Below are 23,538 nucleotides of genomic sequence, written 5' to 3' on the forward strand. Positions count from 1 at the left end.
AAAAAAGAAATTTGCTCATAGTTTTTTTTTAAACTATAGTCCACCCCACCAACGGTCTGAGGGACAGTGAACTGGCCCCCTGTTTTAAAAGTTTGAGGACCTCTGGGCTAAAGTATGCCTTTGGAGTTTTCAGTGGGCCTACTTTCCCTTTAATGACACTACTGAGCCCCCCCCCCAGGTGCCCTCCAATTCCTCATTCACTCTTGGGTAGCTTTATAGCTCTTCCTGGTAGCAGTTAAGTTATTACCCTTTGTATTTTAAAAGAGCTTCTAACCTCAGGGGAAAGAGATGAGCTCTGGAGGGTGAGATTTCAGGTAGACTTGAAATGAAGATGAGGGTAGATTTGGTTGTAAGTCATCTACACTTACCACTTTCCACCCCCACCTCCCATCCTTGGCTAGGTGTCCTGGGACTTGGGATGGCTATAGTTCTCAAGTGGAAACCACATTTTGGATCATGTATGAGCCTGGCCAGCCACTGGCCACAGGCAGGCCACTTATCTCCCAGACTGAAATGGCCAGATGCTGGTTGAGAACCAAAAAGGAAACAACTTCCCCCACCGCAAGCAGTGAAAGTAGACAACATAAAGTTAATTTTTAGAGCATAGACATACAAGGGGGACCCCCCCAAAAAAACCCCTAGAATTATTTTTGGCATGTGGGTCCCTTGTAGTACAGGCTTCCCCTGCTAGGTAAGTGTTCTAGGAACCCGCTGGCATCAGTGTACCAGCTAGCATTGTTGTGAAAGACTGCATTCGGCTTCAGTGTACAGCAGTTTTTGACCAAAACCGGCATGACGCATGCTCCCCAGTCACCTGGTCTCACCCTGAGCGACTTTTTTTTGTTTCCCCCAGATGAAAAAAGTCCTCAAAGGGAAACATTTTGATGATGTGGAAGAGAGGAAACAAAAAACAGCAGAAGCACTAAGAGGCATCCCAAAACTGTTCTGAGCAGTGGAAAAGGCATGTCGATAGGTGTACTGCATCAAATGGAGAGACTTCAAAGGTGACTGAAGTTTAAACTAGTAAGAGTAAATACACAATTTTTTAGATACAAATTCCTTTTGGCCAGGGTTCCCTCTTATAACCTACAGAGGTGCCCTCAGTGCTTCTGCACTCTTCATTTCAAGTTCTAGACCCTTGGCTACAGTTTTTCATTTCAAATTGACCAAATGTAGTTAATGTGAAGATACCCACCACAGCAACACTAACAGCTAAGACCCAAATGAGGAAAAAGACCAATGCTGATATAAGAGCTCAAAGGGGAGCATTTAGTGAAAGGGCAAGCTGCTCACAACACTTTGCTGGCCCATGAAGACATCACTGTGCTGCGTTACAGCCCAATACGATAACTAGTACAATGCTGTGTGTAATAACTCTGGGTCATCTAGAAAAGTCCTAGTGATATCCATGTGCTCTGAATAGAAAGCTGATTCTAAAATACTGGGAAAGGATGACAGCATTGAGGAAGGTCCCCTAGAGGAGAGTAGTGGTTACTGCACCATGAAGCTACAGCATGGGATCCTGGGCTGGAAACCACCTTACCTCTGAATGTTATCTTCAAGTTGCTTGACTCTGAACTCATCCTCCTCAGATTGCCGCCTCCTGGCTTCCTCCTCTTCGGCAGTTCCAGCGGGTATACCCTGCAGCAGCCATTTCTCCCGAAGCACTTTGGACTGTGGGAATAAGGGAAGACAAGAGGCAAAATGATACACAGTCCACACCCTTCTTTCTCTTAGCAGCTCAGTTGCTCATCGATGTTGCTTAAATCACTGCCTTCACCTCCTCACTAGCTTGACTCCCTGCTTCCCTCCAGCCCAACCCCCAGAGAACCACCAGAGGGATTTATTTCTACATCATTTTCTATTATTCTTTTACATCTTAAAATAGTGAACTGTATAATGAATGTCCATATAACCTCATCTAGATTTATCAATAACAGACATTTTGTCATATGCTCCCATATATTTTTTCACCAAAGCATTTAAAATAACAAACTCCATGCATTTTACCCATCAATATTTCAGTATGAATCTCTTTTATTTTTTTTAAAGAACTTTTTTTCTATGCAACTACAGTTCCATTCCAAAATTTCCTGAGATCGCCTAATATCCAGTCCACATTAAACTGTCCTTTTAAAAAGACTAACCTATGTCATGTCTCTTCTTAAAAACCCTTTAATGACTCAACCTGTCCTCACTAGTAGTCTCCAAACATTATTAAAATAATACCCCCATCTGTGCCAATGTATTAATATATTGTAAAGTAGAATAAAAAGGTTTTGTTTCAGGTCAATGCTGGGTAAGGAGTGCTCACTGCTTTTGGAAGGGAGATAAAACAGCTCAAGAGAAAGGCATGTTGGAACTTTCTGAAAGGAAGAACAAGGAGAGATAGGTATTAGAGAAGGATTTTGATTTGGGTTTCCACTGTCATGGCCTCTAGGTGGCCATGAATATCTGCAGAGACTGGACCCTGAGTATCACAGCTGAGGACCAGTCAGAGGGCCCATGGGTTGTCAGTAGTCATGTGAGGGAACCACCATGAGGATGTAGGGCGCATGATCAATTCCTCCCAGCAACAGTGGAACAACCAAAGGAACAATGGCTATGATGCCAGCCAACACAGAGTAAGGACCCAGTTCCCTGGTTCCCTGGCATCGCCTCCATCCAGAATTTTGTTTGAGTTCATCAGGTAGGCAAATGAGGTGAAAGGAAAGAGAGCTCTCGTAACAGACTGAGGGTCAGGTCATATAGTCTTAGAGCAGACTCCCTATAGCTCTTACGAGTAAAGGATTCACATAGACTCTCATTTTCGAGTGGAATTAAGGGTATCTTATTACGAACCTTTAAAATGAGTTTTTAAAAATTATCTACCTTTAGTAATAGGAAGTTGGACTTCACTAATGGTCCTGATTCACTATTCTTCTGAGAAGCCCAGGGACCATTCAGCACCGTGGAGAAACTGCTGGATACCCAGGAGCAAGTTCCAGCAGGCTGGAATTCCTGCACTTCTGGGATTAGAGCCTTTGTTGGCAATGCATCATCAGCATGTGTCCAGGTAGCCATGGGTTTTACTGATGTTATTCTTTTTTTTTGAGTTGGAGTCTCACTCTGTCGCCCAGACTGGAGTGCAGTGGCTGCTTCCGTCCATCACAACCTCGACCTGCGGGGCTCTGGCGATCCTTCCGCCTCAGCCTTCCAAGGACCTGGAACTACAGGCGCGCGCTACCATACCTGGCTAATTTTTTTGTTTTATTGTAGAGATGAGGTCTCACCAAGTTGCCCAGGTGGATCTCGAACCCGCGGGCTCAGGCAATCCACTCACCTCAGCCTCCCAAGGCGCGGGATTACAGGCTGAGCCACCGAGCCCAGCTTACTGATGTTATTCTTGCCTTATAAATTGTTTCATGACAAATCATCGTGGAGATCTGTTTGGTTACTCTTACAGTACACAGAGAGGCACATGTTATAATAAACATCTAAGTAAAGACATGAGTTTGTTTCTATAGAAATGATCCCTAACTGAACTGCTAAAGCAACTGTAGACTGGAACCACCCCCACACCGCAATATGTTTACACAGTTACACATCATTGGTAAATGCTGCCTGTAAATGTGTTCTGTATAAACAGTTTGCATCTCCCACCAAGGTAAGTATTTAAAAAGTACTGTTTTTCCATTATAGGGCATTGTTTTATAATATAAAATCATATGTAAAAGCCCACAGTACAATTTGTTTATGTTGGTTGCTCTCCAAAGCTTTATCTGAGATTCTTTTCCATTGGAAAGTGGGAATGAGTGGGGTAAATTGGCTCTTTCTACGTGGGTGGTAGAAGAAAAAAAAAATTCAGAACCACTGGTTTCTAAGCTACTCAAAAATCCCCAGGCAGATCTTGCTTGTGCATTACGGGAGGCCATTTTTAAAATCAACGAATGTTTTCCTATTCTTATTCAGCTATTTAATCTGATGTAGATGCAAAATAAATCTCTCATTTGTAAGCAATTTTGAAGTAGAAAGATGATTACTGCTTTGCTTCTCTTAACCTAAAACTTGGCTCTGCAATTTACTCTCAGGAAGAGAGCAGAGACTGCAAGAGGCCATGTTGAACAAATGGTTAACAGTCTCAATTCTGGAGCCTGTCATTTACTAGCGGAGTGACCTTGGACAGGTTTCCTAGCCTCAGTTTTCTCATCCATAAAATGGAGATGACAACACTGCCCATCTCGGAGGGTTGTTATGAGGATTAAAGGAGTTTGTGCACTGAAGTGTTAGGCACATACTTAGTACTACAGAAATGTTTATTATTGTTGTTTGTCCTGTTCTCTTGGCCTCTCTTCCATTCACCTGAGAAAGAGCAGGCAAAATGCCATCAGAGAAGTCTTCCTCCACCTCCACTGACTCCGTCTCATATAGCAGAGACATACACCATAGCACTTTCATACTGTCTTCAAGTTATTTCTTTTTACATCTGTTCCCCCTTTAGGCAGCCAGCTCCTCAAAGGCTGGGGCTGTCCCTTTTCACCTTTGCATTCACCACAGCACTGAGTCCGATTCCAGTGAATGAGCGAATAAATGCATGAATTGGGAAATTCTAGATTTTCCTTCATTCTAATTACTTGGGGGTGGGGATCATACTTCCAGAGTGCTTCCTGTGCCAAAGATATCCAAGTCACAGATGGTAAAAACCTTAGAATTCCAGGAGACAGATATCCGGCAACCTGAGCCTTGGTGTGTGGACCTTTCTAGAAAGTCAGTCATGGACAGTCCTGGCTTTCTCTGCCCCAGCAGAGATGCTCTGCAGCCATGCCTTCTTGCCATGCAAGGAAGTGGCTGCTTTTAGGAATGTCCTCTCTGCTCTTCCTCACACAATGCCACCTGCCACTACGTGAAGGGTCTAGTCTTCACTTCTGGCTGATTTAGCCCCAGCCATCAGGTAGTACCTTTGGCCAAAGCACCCAGAGGCCCATATCCTTCTACTTCTGTCTCTTCTCTTGATGCAGCAGTGACATCATCAAAAACATATCCAACAGGAGAAGCCAGGAAGAGAGGCTCTGATAGAGAAAGGGAGTAGGCCTGGTCTCGGGGAAGTCTGTTTCACAAATGTATCTTGACATTAAAAAACAAAAACAAAAATGCATGATTTATTTTTCACTTGGCTCCAAAGTCATGCTGTCAGGGAAAACCACCAATCCAAATTGATGGTTCCTCAACCTACTCCAGACCCCTTCATGTTTTCTCTGAGGATCAACGGGATTAGTCCCTCAGAATATAATGGAATATACTGAGTGCACCCATCAAAACTGTGGGTTTTCCCTGTACTGTCCTGGCTTTTATTTGCTGTTTGACTATTTCAGAATTTAGAGATAAAAAGAGCTCAACTAAAAATAAAAAACTTTTTTTTGGCACTTATTGTTCGAATAATATGTATCAGAAAAAAACGTTATCATAGTTTACAGGTGCTAAGAACTGTCAGACTTCACAGTTGTCAAATGGATGCAACCATGAAGAGTCCAGACAAGGAAGAGACAGATGGGGAGCTGGCAACTGGACAAACAAAACCTTGAAAGGGACTTTTTGGAAAAGAGTTCAGGGAACTTCTAAAGTAAATCTGTTTCTTATGCTACTAGCTTGTCCAGCTTTGGAAAACAAAACTAGAACAGAGCTTCCTCAAACTTCTGTTTATAAATGGATCACCAGGAGAGCTTGCTAAGACACAGATTCCAGGGCCCACCCACAGAAGTGCGGATTCTCCAAGTCTGAGGTAGGGTCTGGGAATTGGAATTTTAACAAGCTTGAAGGTGATGCTGTCATTGCTAGTCTGAAGGCAACAATTTAAGCAGCACTGCACAAGAATCTGTGACTATTCAAATCCTTGAAGAATACATGAATTTTCTCACTGGCTGGCCAAACACAATGATCTAAATCAGAACTCCCCTCATCCTCTTCCTCTGCATCCTCACCTCAGGAACAGTGGCTCACTCCTATCCCTTCCCTAAGTACCAGAAACTCTGCCAGTCCCTGAAGACGCAGGTCAGGAAAGCAGACAGTCTCTACTCTCACTGAGCCTTCATCCTAATACAAAAGGATGCAAGACAATTATCAGACTATGATGCTCCCTGGGAAGCGGTAGGCAGGACAATGTGACAAAGAGGGGCTGAGGGACAAAGAGGGACACTTTAGGTGGGAAAGGTCTCTCTGAAGGCTTGAACATTTGAGCGGAGCACTGAGACATGGAGGAGCATTCCAGGTGGTGGCACTAGCAAATGTACTAGCCCAGAGGTAGGCAGTTTGGTGTGTTTGTAGACCAAAACAAAGGCCTGAGTGACTGAACCATAGTAAGTGGGGGTGGCAAGGAAGGGCAGAAAAAGTTGGAGACAGAAAGGAAGGCAGAGGCCAGATTAGGCAGGATTCTGTGGCCATATTAAAAAGTTTTCTGGGCCAGAAGCAGTGGCTCACGCCTGTAATCACAACATTTTGGGAAGCAGAGGTGAAAGAATTGCCTGAGTCCAAGGGTGTAAGACCACCTTGGGCAACTGGACGAGACCTTGTTTCTAAAATAAATTTAAAAATTAGGCAGGCATGGTAGCACATGTATATAGTTCAAGCTAGTTGGAAGGCTGAAGCAGAAAGATCACTAGAGCCCAGCAGGTCAAGGTTCTGGTGGCCGTGACTGTGCCGCTGCACTCCAGCATGGGCAACAGAGTGAGACTCTGACTCAAAAAAAAAGTGTTTGTTCTAAGCACAATAGGTAGAACAGATTTCAGGGGGCAGGGTTACAAAGCACACGTGATGGGAGTCTCTTGCATCATTCAAATGACAGAGAAGAGGCAGAAGAAATGGAAGGTATAGAGGCGCATTCTAGAGGCAGAATCAATGACTTGCAAGAAGTTAGAAGTGGGAGATGAAGAAAATGGAGGGATTAAAGGTGACATACAGATATCTGCTTTGAGCAAAAAAGTGAGTGGTGGTATCATTAACAGGAGACAGGGAAGACTAGAGGAAGAACACATGAAAGAAAAGCAGAAAATAAAAACTTACATTTCGGGCATGTTAAGTTTGAGACACTTATAAATGGAAGTGACATTTATCTAAGTGGAAATGTCAGGAAAGCAGTTGACCATAAAAGCCTGGAGTTCCAGGGGATCAGGTTAGAGATGTCCAATTTGTAAGTCATCAATACATAAATGATATTTGAAGCCGTGGTACTAAACAATGATGGCGACAATGATGGTAATGATTGCAGAAATCTTACCATTTTATGTGCTTTATATATACAGAGGGTGCCAAAAAAATGTATATACATTTTAAGAAAGGAAAAAACTGTAATACTCAACATATACTGATAACAAAAGATGAATACAAGTCATGTTCGACTTCTGCAATTACCAATGGTGCTCAAAGTGGTAATCACCAGACACTTCTGATTACAGAAAACTAAAAGTAATACATAGATAGCAACCCTTAAGATGTGTATACATTTTTTTTTGCATTCCCAGTACATTCACTTCCTGTTCACAAAAATCCCACAAGGTAGGAGCTAATATTAAGTAACTTATCCATAGTCTCACATCTAGTGAGATGTAGATCTGGGATTTGAAGCCAAAAGATGCATTCTATTATCCTGTGTCTGCATAAGACCACTCAAGCATCCCTTTTTTCTCAAATAGGATTTACAAAATTATCAGGCACCACTGTGCCACTTCCTAACATGAATACTATTTTCTAGCTCCTTTAACAGTGGGTTCTGTGTTGATGCCAACTCTTGAAGACCCTTGAAGTCATGGGCTGTGTCTTTTATTCACCCGCAGAGGCTAACATGTGAGGTTATAGGTGATAATAAATATTGTTGAAAGAATGAATTCTTGAAAAACCACACATACACCGTATTTTAGAAAATATAAAATCTTAGACTATTAAAGTTGAAAAAAACCCCGCAGAGACCATCTAATCCAATCTTTTTCATCTACAGTGCAGTGAAGTCACTTTTCAAGTGAAGTGTCTGGGGTTGGTGAGGGGGGGTTAGTGAGGCAGGGTAAGGAAGTAGAAGATGAATTAGGACTAGTAATAAGTTTCCAATTTTCTTCCAATCACATATTTGTTATTATTTTAGAGTCATAGCTAGCAATATGCTCTCTATTGCCCTGGCAGGAGTGCAGTGGCAATCCTTCCGCCTTGGCCTCTCAAAGTGCTGGGATTATATGCATGAGCCACTGCACCCAGCCCTAGCAATCTTTTTACTTTATAATTATGGCTTTGATGTCAGATAAGACTTCCTTGGCCTCAGAAAAATATTTATCTGTGATTCTTTCTTGTACTTTTGTAATTTTGCTTCTTACTCAGAATCTTTCATTGACTTACAATTTGACTGAGGTTGATACAGGCTATGTCAGTGGATGATGGTTGGAATATGGCTACATTTGATTTTCTAACAGAAAATGGGTTAAACTTGGGGTGAGGCAAGAGTTGAATTTTTGTTTATTCATTCATGTCCCCTTCCTTTTTCCTCTCTCTCCCCTTTCTCCTTCCTGCCCTTTCCTTCCTCCTCTCTGACTCCCAAAACAATCTTGGTTTTGCTTTGAGATTTTGTTACATGATTCAGTTCACTCGAAGATGCTGTCCCAAGAAGACTTCTGATAGAAGAAACCACGTTTGAACTTACACTCAAACTCTGTGTGTAGGGCCAGGGAGATATGATGGAAAAAGAAGATGAAATAAAAAGTTAATTTACGCTGTGTACTTTGCCTATCTGTTAATATTTTAAAATTTGAAATTGGTCTTTCACACATCCTAATAATCAAGAAAAGTCTAAAATTAGTGCCAAAGGTTCAAATCAGTGAAAGGCACAGTAATATCTTTGCAGCAGGGCTACTGATACCTTCGGGCTCTTCAGCAAATGACCTTGGTGGGCTGAAAATAAATATTTTGCAGGGTCACAATTCAGTCTTTGATCTTTTTCATTCAGTCTTCTCAAAAAAAAAAAAGGCTGTAGTCTTTAAAATATAATGACAACTTTCATAGCTTGGATTAGAAGAAAACTCCAGTCAGGGTTCCCTGCTCATGAATAAATAATTCAAAGGCAGCTTATGTATTGAAGATGTGGTATTAGTGATTTGATTCTGACAGGGCCAACTCTGTGAGACAAACCTTTATAAATGTGACAGTCCCATAGGAATTCATGTTGCAATACATACTGAGCGCCTATTCTGTGCTGCAACTTTGCACAGACCAATAAAATAGACAAATCCCTGGCAATTCAACCAAGAGGCAAAAGGGAATATTACATTCAGTCTGTTCTGGTATAATACAGTGTTGATTTATTTTTTCAAGAATTCACATTATCACAAGTCACATGTGAAACAATAAAATAAATAATTGTTTCCTTGAAATAAGAAGCAAAGACAATTTTTTCAAAAGAAGAATAACGGTAGCTCTTGCCTTATGAAATATTACAATATATTAAAAAGCTATAGGCATTAAATGAGGATGGTCCTGGCACAGGAATAGGCAGATAAATGGATTAAAAATAATTCACAGACAGTGAACTTGAATATAAGAAATATGTATGTGATGAAGAAGACATTTAAGTCAGTGAGGGAAGAAATGAATTAATTAATAAATCATGTTGAGACAGGTGGTTCAGCATCTGTGTCTTATAGGAAAATAAATTCTAGATGGATGAATGCTATTGGAGTATAAGAAACATCACAGGTAAGTGTTTGAGATGGAGCTGTTCCTTCCAAGGATGACATCAAAGTCAGTAATCATAAAGTAAAAGAAGGATAAACATCATCTCATAAAAATTAAACATTTTTGTATGGGAATTTTAAAAAGCTCCTATATAAAAATTTTAAAAAAGGTAAAGGTTAATGTAACTTGGAAACTAATGTTAATATAATTTCATTTTACCCACAGGTTGGTGAGTCCTGTGAACAAAGGTTACATATCTTAATCCATAGAAATTTACTGGAGGCTGGGCACAGTAGTGCACGCCTGTATTCCCAGCATTTTGGGAGGCCAAGACAGGATGGTCACTTGAGGCCAGGAGTTCAAGACCAGCCTTGGCAACATAGTGAGACTCTATATCTATGCAATGACATTTAAAACAATTAACTGGGTGTGGTGGCACACTTCTGTAGTCCTAGCTACTTAGGAGGCTGAGCCAGGAGGATTGCTTACACCTACGAGTTCAAGGCTGCAGTGAGCTATGATCATGCCACTGCACTCCAGCCTGGATGACAGAATGATACCCTGTCTCAAAAAAAAAAAAAAAAAAAAAAAAAGAGAGAGAGAGAGAGAAAGAAAGAAAAATTAAAAAAGAAATATATTGGGGCAATTATCTAGATGGTAAGAATACAGTTGATATATTTTTTCTTTTTTTTTACTTTTAAATTTAGTTTTTGCAATGATCATGTATTCTTTCATTTTATAACCATCAAAAGTAATATAGTTTTCAAAATTGCCTATTCTACTTGAATTTCTTAGAAATTCTTATATCACAAATATGAGATGCTAAGTACAGCTAAAGATCTTATTAAAACAAACCTGATTTTAATTTGGCCAAGAATTCAAAGTATTTTAGGGTTTCCTTATCACTGAGATGTAGCAACTAATATTTTAACATTTTATACATTGGTCCTTCATTGCATATAGAATTTTCTGACAGTTCATATATAGAGTAACGACATTCCATTTCGTGGAGCCACTCACTGTATAATCCGAAATATTGCAATAAGCAAGTGTATTAAACAACTACACAAGTGCCAAAACTATTGTCTTGCATTATATTATTTGCTTTGAACAAAGACCAGCAAATCTATCTACATATTGCATGAGAATAAGGGTCCACAGACTATTTGATAAGAGAATTGTATAATTCTTATATGTGAGAATTATATCTTAAGATACGAATATGAGAATTATATGAAGAATATGAAAATTACATCTTAATAATTATGACACCTAAACCTTATGTTTTACACTTATCTTTACAATGAGAATTTTTTTTTTCTTAAAGAGTATTTGGGATTTTTAAAATTAATAAAATAAATATCGATTACTGACATATTTTCAAATATTTTCTACCTCAAGCAACTTACAATAATCACTATGAAATATCTCCATACAATCTAAATACTAAGAGTGAAAGAGACAGCAATGATGGCAGTTGGCATCACTCTAGACAAATTATTAAAAAGAAAACACTTATTTCAAAGAGAACAGTGTGCTGGAAAGAGGGAGCTGTTCTTTGGAAGCAGACGGCCCCGGGGTTCCACTCAGGATCCCTCACTAATCGTCTTGATGTTCTTGGGTAAATTACAAGGTTCCATGGGTTTGTTTCCACACCCGAAAGACGGGAAGAGTAATGCCTATCATGTGGTCATTATTATTGAGGGGATGTGTTTAAAGGACCAGGTTCATGTTAGTCACTCAAAAAAAAATGGTGACCATTGCTGAGGATGGACAAAAGGATGACACGGTTGCAGTGAGAAGCTCACAGAGAAGGAAATATAACCTTCATGAATTTACTTCCATCTGGGGGTGAGGCCACCAAGCTGCAAACTGGATGATCACAAGGAAGGGGATTTACCCCATTCAAGTTCAGTCAACAGTTAATTGATTTAAGGTAGAATATCTTTCTTTCTAGTGTCTGAAGTAATCATATCCCTCAATCAGGCACTCCCTTCTGTACACTGAAATAACTCAGTTACTGAAAGGAAGATGGACTGAGAACAAAGAGGCAGGGTGCTGAAGGAAGTTTCACCTGGGCCACCATGTGGCCACTGATCCCACTTCACCAGCACAGAGAAACTCAGGACCTCCCAAAGCTGGAGGTCTCTCTGCAGGTTGTACCAGACAAACACTGCTGCCTTTGGAACCTCTGGGCTTTCCTCTCTCAATGTTCAAGACAAACAATCCACCTTCATTCTGCCAACACAATCCTATCCCAGAGAGAGAAATACAAATTTGTATTTCTCTCTCTGGGATAGGATTGTGTTGGCCTCTACTTACTAAGTTACTATCACCTCCAGTCCTTCCCCTACCACTACCTTGCAATAGCAAGATCACCTTGATGCAAGTGTTGGGTGTTTCCTTAGATAGCCAGTCTCATCAAGTGTGACAGAATTATGCCTGGATTACCATAAAGAACTATCCCGATTCCCTTGTTTCCAAGGCCTTGAAGAAACTTCCCTGCTTCCTCATGCAAAACTAAGTAATTGTTACTGTTGTTTTTGTTGATTGCATGGATGGGTGGGTGGGTGGGTGGATGGATGGATGAATCGATGGATGGATGGATGGATGGATGGATGGATGGATGGATGGATGGATGGAAGGAAGGATGGGTGGATGGGTAGATGGGTGCTGGGTGAGTGGATGGATGCATAGATGGATGGATGGATGAAAAATGGATAGTCTTAATCAGAAACATAAGTCAGAATCATAATTCTCAGAATGTAGTATTACTGTGCTGGACATCAGCAATGAATGAGTCCTTGGTATCTTATCTGGTAGCTAGAATGATGAGAAGGACAAAGAAACCTAGATCTTCTGACACATATTGATTATCTAACTTTGGATTCAAGGAATACAAAAGCAAAGTAGTATATAAAGCTTAAAGAGAAGATAAACCATCTAGTCAAAAGTAACCTCTTTGATTCATTCAGCCCTCTTATTAAAAAGGTCACCTTTAGCCAAGAATTCACTGAGATCTTATTACATTTTGGTCTTTTACAGGTACTATATTGAATTGGCTGTACTGTAAGCCAGAGACCAAGCTCTGTCCAAGTTGACCTTGAACAATTCACTCAGCTCTATTAAATGTTTTTAAGCCCCCTCTCAGTAAGAAGAGGGTACTAATTTTAGCCCTCAAGCCTCCCTCAGGAATGCAGTAAGGAAAGAGCAGCAGCATATGGGATACAGTGCAAGCTTCTACAGAGAAGTCTTTCAATGAATTTCGAGGATGAACAGAGAGAAATCAGCAATATTCTTATTCTTATTCAATTGTGCTCAGAGGAAGGAGCATATTGCTTTTCTTCCTCTAAGCACAATTGTCTGGTTAAAGTTAATGGTAAACTGATAAACATGCTAAGCAGATATAGGTCATACTTCTATCTGAAATCAGAATTAACTTGCTGACGATTCACATTTTGGGAATTCATTTAACAGAGTTCTGTTTTCTAGAGAAGAATAGGAAATACAGCCATAAAGCTTCATCTCGTTCTTTAAAAAATCCAAATAATACACACCTAGTATCACCCTGTAAGTCAGCACCACCTTCCCACCCAGCCCTCTGAGCAATGTAACTCTGTGCAGGCAATGTCACTGCAACATGAGGTGAGCAGTAGAAGGTTTTCTTACAAAAAAGCCCAAGAGCAGGCAAAGGCTAGCAGCTGGCCATTAGAATGTGGTCACATTATTCTCCAAACATGCAGAAAGCAACATTCTGCAACCAGTGGGGTCCTAGTGACAGTGACAGAGCTTTCTCCTGGGCTATAATCAATTACAATGCTTAAGTACATTCTGTTTTAAGGAAAAAATAAATAAATAAGCAGCTCTTGTGTGCTTGTTCTCTGTCTCTCTGTCTCTTTTTAGTACAATGGAGACCCAACCAAGTCAAATAATTTAAAAGCCATCTTTGACCAACTGCTTATTCTCACATAACACTTTCAAAATTGTTAAAATAGCAATAAAATAAATGAATCATCTGAAATACACAGTACTGTTCTTCTGCCAGATCATGTTGTTTTATCTCCCTTTTCTCCATATCAAGAAAGAACATATTAGTATTTTCAACTAAACACACACAAAAAACATTCTGTTGAACCTATCTTGTGGAGCCTCTGAGCAAATGCATCCAGCACCTATGCATGGGAGAAACAGCCCTGGAACACTACCTCACCCACCCTGTGGAGTCTTCTTATCCAATTTCTATATATAGCCACCACATTTCACATGCACACAGCTTCCACCCCATACACATGCACACTGTAATCTCATGCTTGCAGAAACTGGAATACTGTAACAATGCCCTGAATTTGAGAAATTCACAGGAAAAACCAAGAGATGGTTTCCTGATTGAATGAAAGGTTGGTTCGGTCGGCAGCAGCAAGCTTCACAGCAGGGCAGGCTCTGCCCAGCTCTCCGGAGTGTGATCTGCATGTCTAATAATGGAATAGGTCCCTGGGATCAGCGCTTACCTTGGAATGCTGCAGGAGAAGTATCTGCTCGTCAAGCTGTTGTCGCTTGCCTTCTATTTCAGTCTGCCTCTTGCGTTTTTCCTTGAAAAGAAAGACAGAGAGGCTGTAAGAGTGGGTGGGTGTTGGCTCCAGAAATTTTAAGGCAGGAAGCAGCAGCAGCAGCACACATCTGTATAGACACTTCCAGAGACACCGGACACACACGCAGCGTCACCTGCCCCACCGTCTCTGGGTGTGTTTCAAAGCAGCAGCATCTCCTAACATGTCTGCTGTGGGCTTGAAGAGTGGGAGAAATTCTCCTCACTCAGCCAGGCTGCAAGAATTTAATCCAAAAGAAAAGCCAGTTTCTACACACACACACACACACACACACACACACACACACACACACAGAGCCATGTTCTGAGCAGTGTTAGTTTGGACACAAAGAATAAAAATGTCTCAATCCAAAAGATAGAGGTCTTTACAAACTGCAAATAGAATAAAACAGTGGGAATTGAATCTAGGATTAGATTTATTTGACTAAAATCATATACATAAATCACCTGATGTCATTTCAAATTGTATGGGACAAATCATCCAGTTGAACATACCAAACAGTGTAAATGAAATGGGTGATCTTTGCTTCAGTTAGCCTTGGGAAGAGCATTTCATGTGGGTGGGGCAGCTGAGGTTATGGTAAATAGGAAGTCTGGAATCTGTCTGCCTGGGTCCAACTCCCAGCTCTCTCACTTGCTACCTGTGTGACCTTTGACAAGTTCTTTTACATTGCTGGGTCTCAGTCTTCTCCCACGTAAAGTGGAGATAATAATGGTACCCAAACCATAGGGCTCAGGTGTGAATTAAATGAGGTGACACATAAAAAGGGCCTAGAACAATGTCTGGCACACAGTAAGAACTCAACCAATGTTATTTGCTATTATTCCTATTGTCATATGTTTACTTCTAGGTAACCTAGAAACTAGTTTTAAAGAGATGTTTTTCCTCTGCATGTCCACCTTAAACTTTCCATTGGTGTGTACCCTTCATATTTTTCTTCTCCATATTTCTCCAGTGCAGAAAATAAACATTATATGAATGTGACTCATAAGAAAAGGAAGGCCTGCTTTTATGATAGCTTCCTTGTTCATGTTTTGTTTCCAAAGGGCACACGAATGGTTTGCTGAGACACTGACTGCACTGGATCATTTTCCTTTATTCGCATAGGCAGGGAGAAACTTGTTTACAGACACAATAGCATTTTATAATACAACATTCAAATCCCAGAGAAGATAATAATGTATAAGCCTGGCTGTTGTGATCTGTGTTAATGGAAACTTGTATTTTACATAGTTGCTGTTTCTGGGGTTATGACTGCACCACTGCTATTCAAATCAATGTAATAATAATTTGTGTTACAACCAAGATTTTTTGCACAATGCCCAGATTTTGAGAAATATTAGCTTATAATCTTGAGCCACTAGAACATGAAATACAAGTCAGGGATATAAGTTCCCTGCCAAGGTAAGATCCATGAATATGTTAGGAACTTACCATTTGCCAAAGAACTCAAAAAGAAATCAAAAAGGTGCATAACTGATGCTACTTAATCCCAGAGTACACCTAAGAACATATAGTATATGACAGTGGATGGGAAAGGTGAGGTCAGTGGGAAAAGCTCAGGTATCCAGCATCTCAGAAGTACCACCTAATAAGGAAAAGGCCTCCAGGATCAGCTGCTATCTCTATATTCTAGAATTTCTCAAGAGTAGGTTTATTGGACTTTATCATCCATTCCCACTATCAACATATATACATTTAAATACAGAACCAAGATATAATATGTCATGGATACAAGATGTTGGTGACTCAGTACTTCCACAAACGTTTAGTGCTGTGTGTTCTAATTACACATCTTGCCATTTCCAAATATTTCCTAGGCTTCCCACACCTATGTGCCTTTGTCCATAAAAAAAAAATTCTCACTCCAGAGTTGCCCATCATCATATTGGTGAACCTATTCTCTGAGCAGAAGAAATCTTACCAGACGGGCCTTTATATGCTCAAGCTATAGACACATTGGTAACCACTGTACACTGATATGATCATGAAGGATGCAGATTTTGAGTTAGTCCTTTAAGAATGGGTAGGATTTAGGTAGATACTGACCAATGGGGAGCACATTCCAGGCAAAGAGAATTGTGTGAGCAAGGTTAGAAATGTACTGCATATTCCAGGGACAATAAGAAAGAAAATCTAACTGGGGTTCAGGGCTTATCTTTAAGACAGAGATCAATGTGATTCAAAAGACTGGTTAGGACTAGCCCACTGAGGCCAAGAAGTTTGAATTTCATTGTCTGGACAATGCAATGTCATTGCAGAGTTGTAAGCAAAAGAATGATATGGTGAAATGGCATTTTAGAAACATTATTCTGGCACTGCTGTATAAGATGGATTAATAGGTGTTGGGACACTTTTCCTGTGGAAAAGTAAATATTTTAGATTTTGTGAGACACATGGTCTCTGTTGCAACTACTCAATGCTGCCATTGTAATTCAAAAGCAGACTAAGGCAATATTTAAATGAACGAGTTCTAATAAAACTTTATGTATAAACAAAGGTGCTTGAATGGCTCAGGTCTGAGCTGTGCTCCTTACCTGGCTAGCCTGCTGTTTCCCAGATTTCTCCTTCCCTTAACCAAGACAAAACCAATAACTCTTGAGTCCTTCACTCTCCTAAACTCTACTACTCTACCTCTCCTTTGAGTTCAAGATTCTCATAGTGAACTGCTAACTGTTTACAGTCACTACCTCAAACTCAACACATGCAATCACCATCTCAGTCATGCCCCAACCCTACCCTCACACCTGCTCCTTTTTCTGTATTCTTCATCTTAGCAAATGACACTGCTCAAGTCAGAAATCTGTCATCCTGATATTCACTTTCTTGAAAGATCATGTCCTGCTGATTCTGCCTGCCATTTTCCACGTCTTTTGCATCCACACTATAACCTTGAGAACTGCCTTAATATTCCCTCCTTTATCTCCCCATGTGCACATGTAGACTATTCTACTTCAGTACCTTTAGCACTCCATAGAACTTAACTGTATCTACCTTATCTCTCTCTGATTACTGTAGTGGTTTCCTTACTGGTCTCCCTGCCCCAAAGTCATGGCTTCTTCAAGTCACCTTCCATACTGCTGTCAGAATGATATTTTAAAGCAAAAATCTGACCACTTCTATCCCTTGCCTAAAACCCCAAATCTGTCCCCATTGCCTACAGTGCAAAAAGCAAGTTCCTTAGCATGGTCAGTGAGGCTCCTATTTATCTCACAGTTTCATCTAAAGCTGTGACCCCCTAATCATATGCTCGAACCTCAACAACTACTTGCAGTTTCCGGATCTTTCAGGTTGGTTCATGTTTTCTTAGTTTTGCTCTCTCTGCTTCCTCTAACCTTCTTCTAACAATAATGAATGTCACTTGCTGCTTCATTTGACACACAACAACAAAAACAACAACAAAAACCAAAAAAACGATTCATCTTTGACAGCGCAGCTTAAATATCAATGAAGCTATAGTGAACACCTGCCAATTTTGATCTCCCCAGTCTTCTTTCTTTTGGGGAACACACCAACTCTCATTGTCAATGGCTCTTGTGGAAATACCAGTTATGGTTAGTCACATATACCCTTAACTCATTCCTGCCACCAGGACTTGCAGGTCCTGGTTAGGTCAGGTTAGGCCAATAATACTACCATATCTCTTTGCAATAGCTGTTGATCCAAGGGACGATTAAGTGAACCAAGCAAGACTGATAAGTGACATTTCTAGGGATAGACACAAGAATACTGGGAGAAACAAACAAAATCTACCACTAAGGTTAAGCTGAGATAATGTACTTCTGAGTAGCAATTTTCCCAAACCACCTGGAAGAAATGCATCTATGTTGGGGAAATGAGATCAACATGCAGAAGGAAACAGGGCTGAATCCTTATACACTGTTTGAGTTCCAGATCTAGTCATGTGTGAAGCCAGAACCATTCTTGGGTTTCCTAAATTATATACACTGATACATTTCCTTTTGCTTAAGCTAGCTTGAGTGATGTTTCCATCACTTACAACTCTAACAGCACTGACAAATACAGAATCCTTTTCCGTTCCCTCCAAATAGATCCACATCACTCTCTCCTTTCTCTTCCCTCTTCATAAGGCTGTGAATTTTTCTACATTTGTACCTTGAGTATGTTAGCACTTTATATGCGTAACTATATACACATCTTTTCCCTCTATCCAACTATGGATGCCTTGAGGACAAGGATCTTGGCCAATGCATCTCTAAAGCCTCAAACATTGTGTGATGCACACGTGGAAAAGACACCTAGTGAGAATTTCCAAATGTACTATCCCTTTTGCTCTCCTCTGATTGTGTTTGCTTGCCCATATTCCTCATTCAAATGCATTATGAATTTGTACTCATGACTTGAATGGTAGAAAAATATATTACTGGAAACACATTAGCCACCAGTCCATAAAACCAGAAGTGTCCTACTATTGAAGATATTAACCCACATGGAATAGATAACTGGTGCTATGCATATGAGAAAAGAGTGAAAAAGCTAATTCTGGGAGAGAGCCATGGAAAACTCATGGGAAAAAAGGCTGGGGAAAGTGGAAATTCCAGGGAAAACCATAATGAGCTGACAGTAGCAAACCACTCAGGAGGAGTGCGCCTCAAGAGACATCTGGAATGAAGTGATCTCAATCCATTAGGAAGATTTCCGGATTCCTCCTCTATCTGGGAGGCCTAGCAAGCCACTTTCATGGTCTTTCTGTAAATTATATATTTTCCTGGCAAGTATTTTGTGAGAGTGTTGCAACATTATGAACACTGTAAACTGTTAGTATAGTAAGGAGCACCGGTAAGAATGGAGCACAGAAGGTGGTTAACAAATATTATTGGAAGACAGGAATGATAAACATCTGTAGTTAGGGAAGCCTATGTCCACCTTCATACTACTTAAGACTCCCTCTTCTTCTCTCCTGCTGACTGTACTGAAACCTGGGCACTGGAGAATGGCAGCTGAAGTTTGTTGGGGGGTGGGGAAGACAGGGTGATCCAGCTGAGTTTGTGAGAAAAAAGTAAGGAGGGGAAGAGGCCAAGCAGGGAGGGATCTCATGTGCACAGCTATGGTGTTTCCTTTCCTCTCTCAAACACTTGTCCTTATTTGGGCTGATCTCTAGTGCCCTAGGGCACAGCAGTGAAAAGGAACCCGAAGACCTACTTCAGGCACTATAGCCATCAAGATGTTCCAGAATTTAGACAAGAAAGGGGGAAAGAACATACATTAAATTGTAAATGTTGTAGTCTTTATTCCTCCTATTGTTAGATAAACAATTCCTCTTTGACTCCTCCCATGGTATGTACCCCTTTCCTTCACATAGACCTTTTAAGTGACTTTTTTTTGTGGACTGGTTCCTAGGCTTTTGCAATACAGAATCAGAAAAAGAGGTAAAGTACTGAAAACTACAAGAAACAGACTGTTTCAAGAAGCTCATACTTTGAAAGAGAATGGAGGGGGTGATGCTAGGTCAGGGGTAACAAATAGAAAAGGAGAGAAGGGATGAAGCAAAGAACTGAAAGGGCTCAGAACCAGTTTAAAGTCAAGAATTTATGTATATATGTATGTATGTATTTACTTAGAGTTGGGGTCTCACTCTGTTGCCCAGGCTGGAGTACAGTAGCATGATCATGGCTCATCGTATTCTCAACCTCCTGTGCTCAGGTGATCTTTCCACCTCAGCCTCCCAAGTAGTTGGGACTACAGGCACATGCCACCACATCTAGCTAATTTTTTTGCTTTTCTTTTAGAGATGAAGTCTTGCTATATTGCTCAGGCAGGTCTCGAGCACCTGAGCTCAAGCAATTTTCTCACCTCAGTCTCCCAAAGGGCTGGGATCACAGGCATGAGCTACCATGCCCGAAGTTCAAGAATTTTCAATGATGGGCTGAGATATTAAGACCATGAAATCTGGAAAAGATAATCTTGATATTTTATTGCGGCTTAAGAAATAAATCCACTTTGAAGTTCTCCGAGAGATTCCAGGAAGGATACTGGAATTACTTTTGCCAACTGGCCTGTATTTCTTTTTCTTTTTTGTGTGTGTGTTGGAGTCTCACTCCGTCACCCAGACTGGAGTGCAGTGGCACGCTCCCAGCCACCACAGCCTTGAACTGCTGTGCTCTGGTGATCCTTCCACTTCAGCTTCCAAGTAGCCGGAACTACAGGCGCGCGCTACCATGCCCAGCTAATTTTTGATTTATTGTAGAGACGAGGTCTCGCCAAGTTGCCCAGGCTGGTCTTGAACCCATGGGCTCAGGCAATCCACTCACCTCGGCCTCCCAAAGTTCTGGGATTACAGGCTGAGCCACTGAGCCTGGCCTGTATTTCTTTAAATGTGACTTCACATTCTTTAAATGTGAAACTGGACTGCCAGGGTGCTCAGGTTTTATACAGGTTACATTAAAAAGTAAGGTGACATTTCAATAATTAAATAATAAAAAATCAATTGCAAGTAGGGCCCCAACGAGCTTTTTCTATTAAAAAATCGGAATGTCATCTCAGGCATGGCTGGATTATAATTACCTATTTAATGCTGCTGTAGAGTCAATGCTATTTATATACCTGAGGGGAAAAAAAGGTGGATGGTTTGTCTAAAAACCGAGAACCTGAGTACTCAAACAAAACAATCAAGGAGGTACCCACTCAGCTCTGTCCAGTTGCCTGTCCAGCTAACAATGAAGGTTGCATTCTCTTGGCAGACAAATCCCTATTTGAGATCAGTTATTTCTTATCTCCACCATTAAATAATAAAACTCTCTCTCCTGGCTCTAACTTCAAGGTCACCAGTCATGATCCTGAGTCTGTTCAGGCTTCCCACATGGTTAGCTAAATGAAAAAACAGCGTTTGTTAAAACCCGTGCAATGTCCAAACACGAAACATGAATAAATGGACCCTTGGGTTTGTAGATCAATGTATTGAAAGCTAAGTCAGTATGTAATTTTCTGATCCTACAAAACTAAGGAAGGCACCTGAAGTCTGTTTAAATGATATCCTTAAAAAACTTGGCCAAAAGGACAAGGAAGTTAATTTTTCTACACTGTTCTGCCTGGCCATGCACCCACTGAACCTACAACATCACCATGCAAAGTGGAGAATTCTAGAACTCTATTCATCCCTCATTGCTTAGTTTGAACCAGCATTTCCATTTACAAAACTTCTCTTCTATTCAACTGATTATTTGGCCATGAGTTTGCCATCTGTTGGTAAAATGAAACAGTCTGTTTTGTTTATGTCTTATTTACTGGAAATTTTTTTATTGTCATATAATATTTTTCCATATTTATGGGGTATGTGTAATATATTGTCATATGCATAGGCTATATAATGATCAAGGTATTTAGGATATCCATCACTTCAGGTATTTATCATTTTTATGTGCTGGGAACATTTTTACTACTCTCTTCTGGCTATTTTAAAGTATAAAATACATTGTTGTGAACTGTAGTCACCCTACTCTGCTATTGAACATTAGCCCTGACTCCTTCGATATAACTGTATGTTTACATCCATGGATCAAGCACCACTCTCACCCCCACTCCCTTCCCTTCTTCCCATTTTACTTTCTGCCTTGATGTTTTGCTTTTAATGGAAATCATATGGTCAGGAGAAGAATTTTAAATAATAAAAGAAGACATTGATTTATTAGTTCAAACTTCAATACCGGTGTTTAGAAGGGGTACTTTAACACCTAAAACCTCAAAAACATCATATAGGGTTTAGATGCAATACTATTATCAATTTCACCAAACAGTTAATATCGTTGGCCTATGAGTACCAAGTCAAATGTATAACACAGCAAAGTTTTCATTTAAGGTCCTTTCTAGATACTTTATAGTCCCTACAAATTATATATATATATTTTTGAGTTGGAGTCTCACTCTGTCGCCCAGACTGGAGTGCAGTGGCCACTCCCGGCCACCGCAGCCTCGACCTGCTGGGCTCTGGCGATCCTTCCGCCTCAGCCTTCCAAGTAGCTGGAACTACAGGCACGCGCCACCACACCCAGCTAATTTTTTGATTTATTGTAGAGATGAGATCTCGCCAAGTTGCCCAGGCGGGTCTTGAACCCACAGGCTCAGGCAATCCACTCACCTCAGCCTCCCAAAGCGCGGGATTATAGCCTGAGCCACCAAGCCCGGCTACAAATTATATCTTAAGCCTATTTTGTAAGGTCTTCCCACAGTGTTATCCTTTAAGTAATTAACCATGTAGCTGTACTTTTGCTTTTATGATCATAACATCAAATTATTGGTGTCTTTGAAAACCAAGAAAGAAAGTAGTCTGATACAACTTTTATAAGAGAGTAATATCTACTTTATGACATCATATTGATAAGCCCATTGTGAAAAAAATCAAGCACTTTCTGTAAATGCCAGGAATAACAAAGGCCAGGAATAACAGAATTACATTCACCTGAGGAGTGTATTCCTCATATAATCACTCTCAACATGTTGCATAAATTTCTACCATAAGGCCCACGAACACCAAAGTAGGAGTTAGGAGATCTCTTGTCAGGGGCTGTGCCACTGATACTTGGGTGATTTAGTCAAGTCCCTCATTGTTTCCTTAAATCCTTGGTCCCTTATTGCCTTTGATCTCCTACCTGTGAAATGATTAGGTTGAACCAGCTTAGTTCCAAAGGGCCTCCCTTCACTAACATTCCACAAGCCTCATTCAATAGGCACAATGACTTCCTATGTTCTAGACCAGAAGTCCCCAACCCCCAGGCCACAGACTGATATCAGACTGTAGCCCATTAGAAAGTGGGCTGCATAGCAGGAGGTAAGCTGAGGCAAGTGAGCAAACTAAGCTCCATCTATATTTACAGCTGCTCCCCATTACTTACATTAATTACCACCTGAGTTCTGCCTCCTGTCAGATCAGCAATGGCATCAGATTCTCATAGGAGCAAGAACCATACTGTGAACTGCACATTTAAGAGACCTAGGTTGCACATGCCTTATGAGAATCCAATGCCTGATGATCTGAGGTGGAGCTGAGGTGGTGATGCTAGTGCTGGACAGTAGCCACAAATACAGATTAATATTAGCAGTGAGGTTTGATTGCACAGAGATCATAATAAACCAGTTACTTACAGACTCATCAAAAGATTATCCGTGAGTGGCAAGTGAGTTGATGTACTTCAGCTATACAGTTGCATCTGGTGGCAGGCTTTAAGTCAGAATACAACATTTATTTAAGTCTGCACCTGACCCACCCATTGTTTTATTTACCACTTCTGTC

At 40.6% G+C, this 23,538-nt stretch overlaps 2 protein-coding genes across 2 annotated transcripts in view; both read right to left on the minus strand.

Annotated features, from left to right (window-relative positions):
* LOC103268585 (A-kinase anchor protein 2) overlaps nucleotides 1–14,267 on the minus strand; it is a 305,955-nt gene extending 291,688 nt beyond the window's left edge. Inside the window, exons 1-2 of the mRNA XM_008066171.2 lie at nucleotides 14,193–14,267; nucleotides 1,544–1,674 (exon numbers count right to left, since the gene is read on the minus strand). The gene's annotated coding sequence lies outside the window, so the exon portion shown is untranslated. The remainder of the gene's footprint in view (nucleotides 1–1,543; nucleotides 1,675–14,192) is intronic.
* Nucleotides 1–23,538, minus strand: part of PALM2 (paralemmin 2) — a 184,254-nt gene that overhangs the window by 62,622 nt on the left and 98,094 nt on the right. Inside the window, exons 2-3 of the mRNA XM_008066170.1 lie at nucleotides 14,193–14,273; nucleotides 1,544–1,674 (exon numbers count right to left, since the gene is read on the minus strand). Of these exons, the coding sequence (XP_008064361.1) occupies nucleotides 1,544–1,674; nucleotides 14,193–14,273 (212 nt within the window). The remainder of the gene's footprint in view (nucleotides 1–1,543; nucleotides 1,675–14,192; nucleotides 14,274–23,538) is intronic.

This window comes from Carlito syrichta, unplaced genomic scaffold, assembly GCF_000164805.1.
Source record: "Carlito syrichta isolate Samal-C Ts95f unplaced genomic scaffold, Tarsius_syrichta-2.0.1 Scaffold308851, whole genome shotgun sequence".
Taxonomy (NCBI): domain Eukaryota; kingdom Metazoa; phylum Chordata; class Mammalia; order Primates; family Tarsiidae; genus Carlito; species Carlito syrichta.